This window comes from Galeopterus variegatus, unplaced genomic scaffold (genome assembly GCF_000696425.1).
Source record: "Galeopterus variegatus unplaced genomic scaffold, G_variegatus-3.0.2 Scaffold1137, whole genome shotgun sequence".
NCBI classification, from domain to species: domain Eukaryota; kingdom Metazoa; phylum Chordata; class Mammalia; order Dermoptera; family Cynocephalidae; genus Galeopterus; species Galeopterus variegatus.
The window spans coordinates 34,578-35,184 of NW_007727248.1; the positions used below are offsets into that span (position 1 = coordinate 34,578).

General features: G+C 38.7%; 1 protein-coding gene across 1 annotated transcript in view; it reads left to right on the top strand.

The window, feature by feature from the left end:
* The window catches only part of CTNNA2 (catenin (cadherin-associated protein), alpha 2), a gene marked incomplete at its 5' end in the record, with an annotated part of 100,964 nt that overhangs the window by 10,462 nt on the left and 89,895 nt on the right, over positions 1–607 (top strand). The window contains one exon of the mRNA XM_008575116.1: positions 104–304. Within this exon, the coding sequence (XP_008573338.1) occupies positions 104–304 (201 nt within the window). The remainder of the gene's footprint in view (positions 1–103; positions 305–607) is intronic.

Below are 607 nucleotides of genomic sequence, written 5' to 3' on the forward strand. Positions count from 1 at the left end.
ATGTGCAAGGTGAGGGCTTGCAATATTTGATGAATGAATTTTAGATTACTTATTAATCTGAGTGATGTGAAGTCATATAAATGTGTACATTTCCTCTCCACAGAAAATCACATCTTGGAGGATGTGAACAAGTGTGTGATAGCTCTCCAAGAGGGGGATGTGGACACTTTGGACCGGACTGCAGGGGCCATCAGGGGCCGGGCAGCTCGAGTCATACACATCATCAATGCTGAGATGGAGAACTATGAAGCTGGGGTTTATACCGAGAAGGTGCTGGAAGCTACGAAATTGCTATCTGAGACAGGTAAGAATGGGATAGATCTGGCCAAAATGTTAATGCTACTACTGATTAATTTCCATATCTGAACGTATCTGGTTCATTGTTTTCTATAGGCCTTCATGCTTCTAAATTGCACATAATCGTGGAAGGGGTGGTGTACTTGAATGCTGTCTTTCTTGAGTTTGAATTTGAATAACTTTAGGAAATTAACAGTTTCATTGCTTTTCATGTATATATTTATAGTTTTTGTAGATGATCTCATTTGATTCACATAATGACTTGATAAAGTAGGCAGAGAAATTTTTATTATCCCCAATTACAGATGAG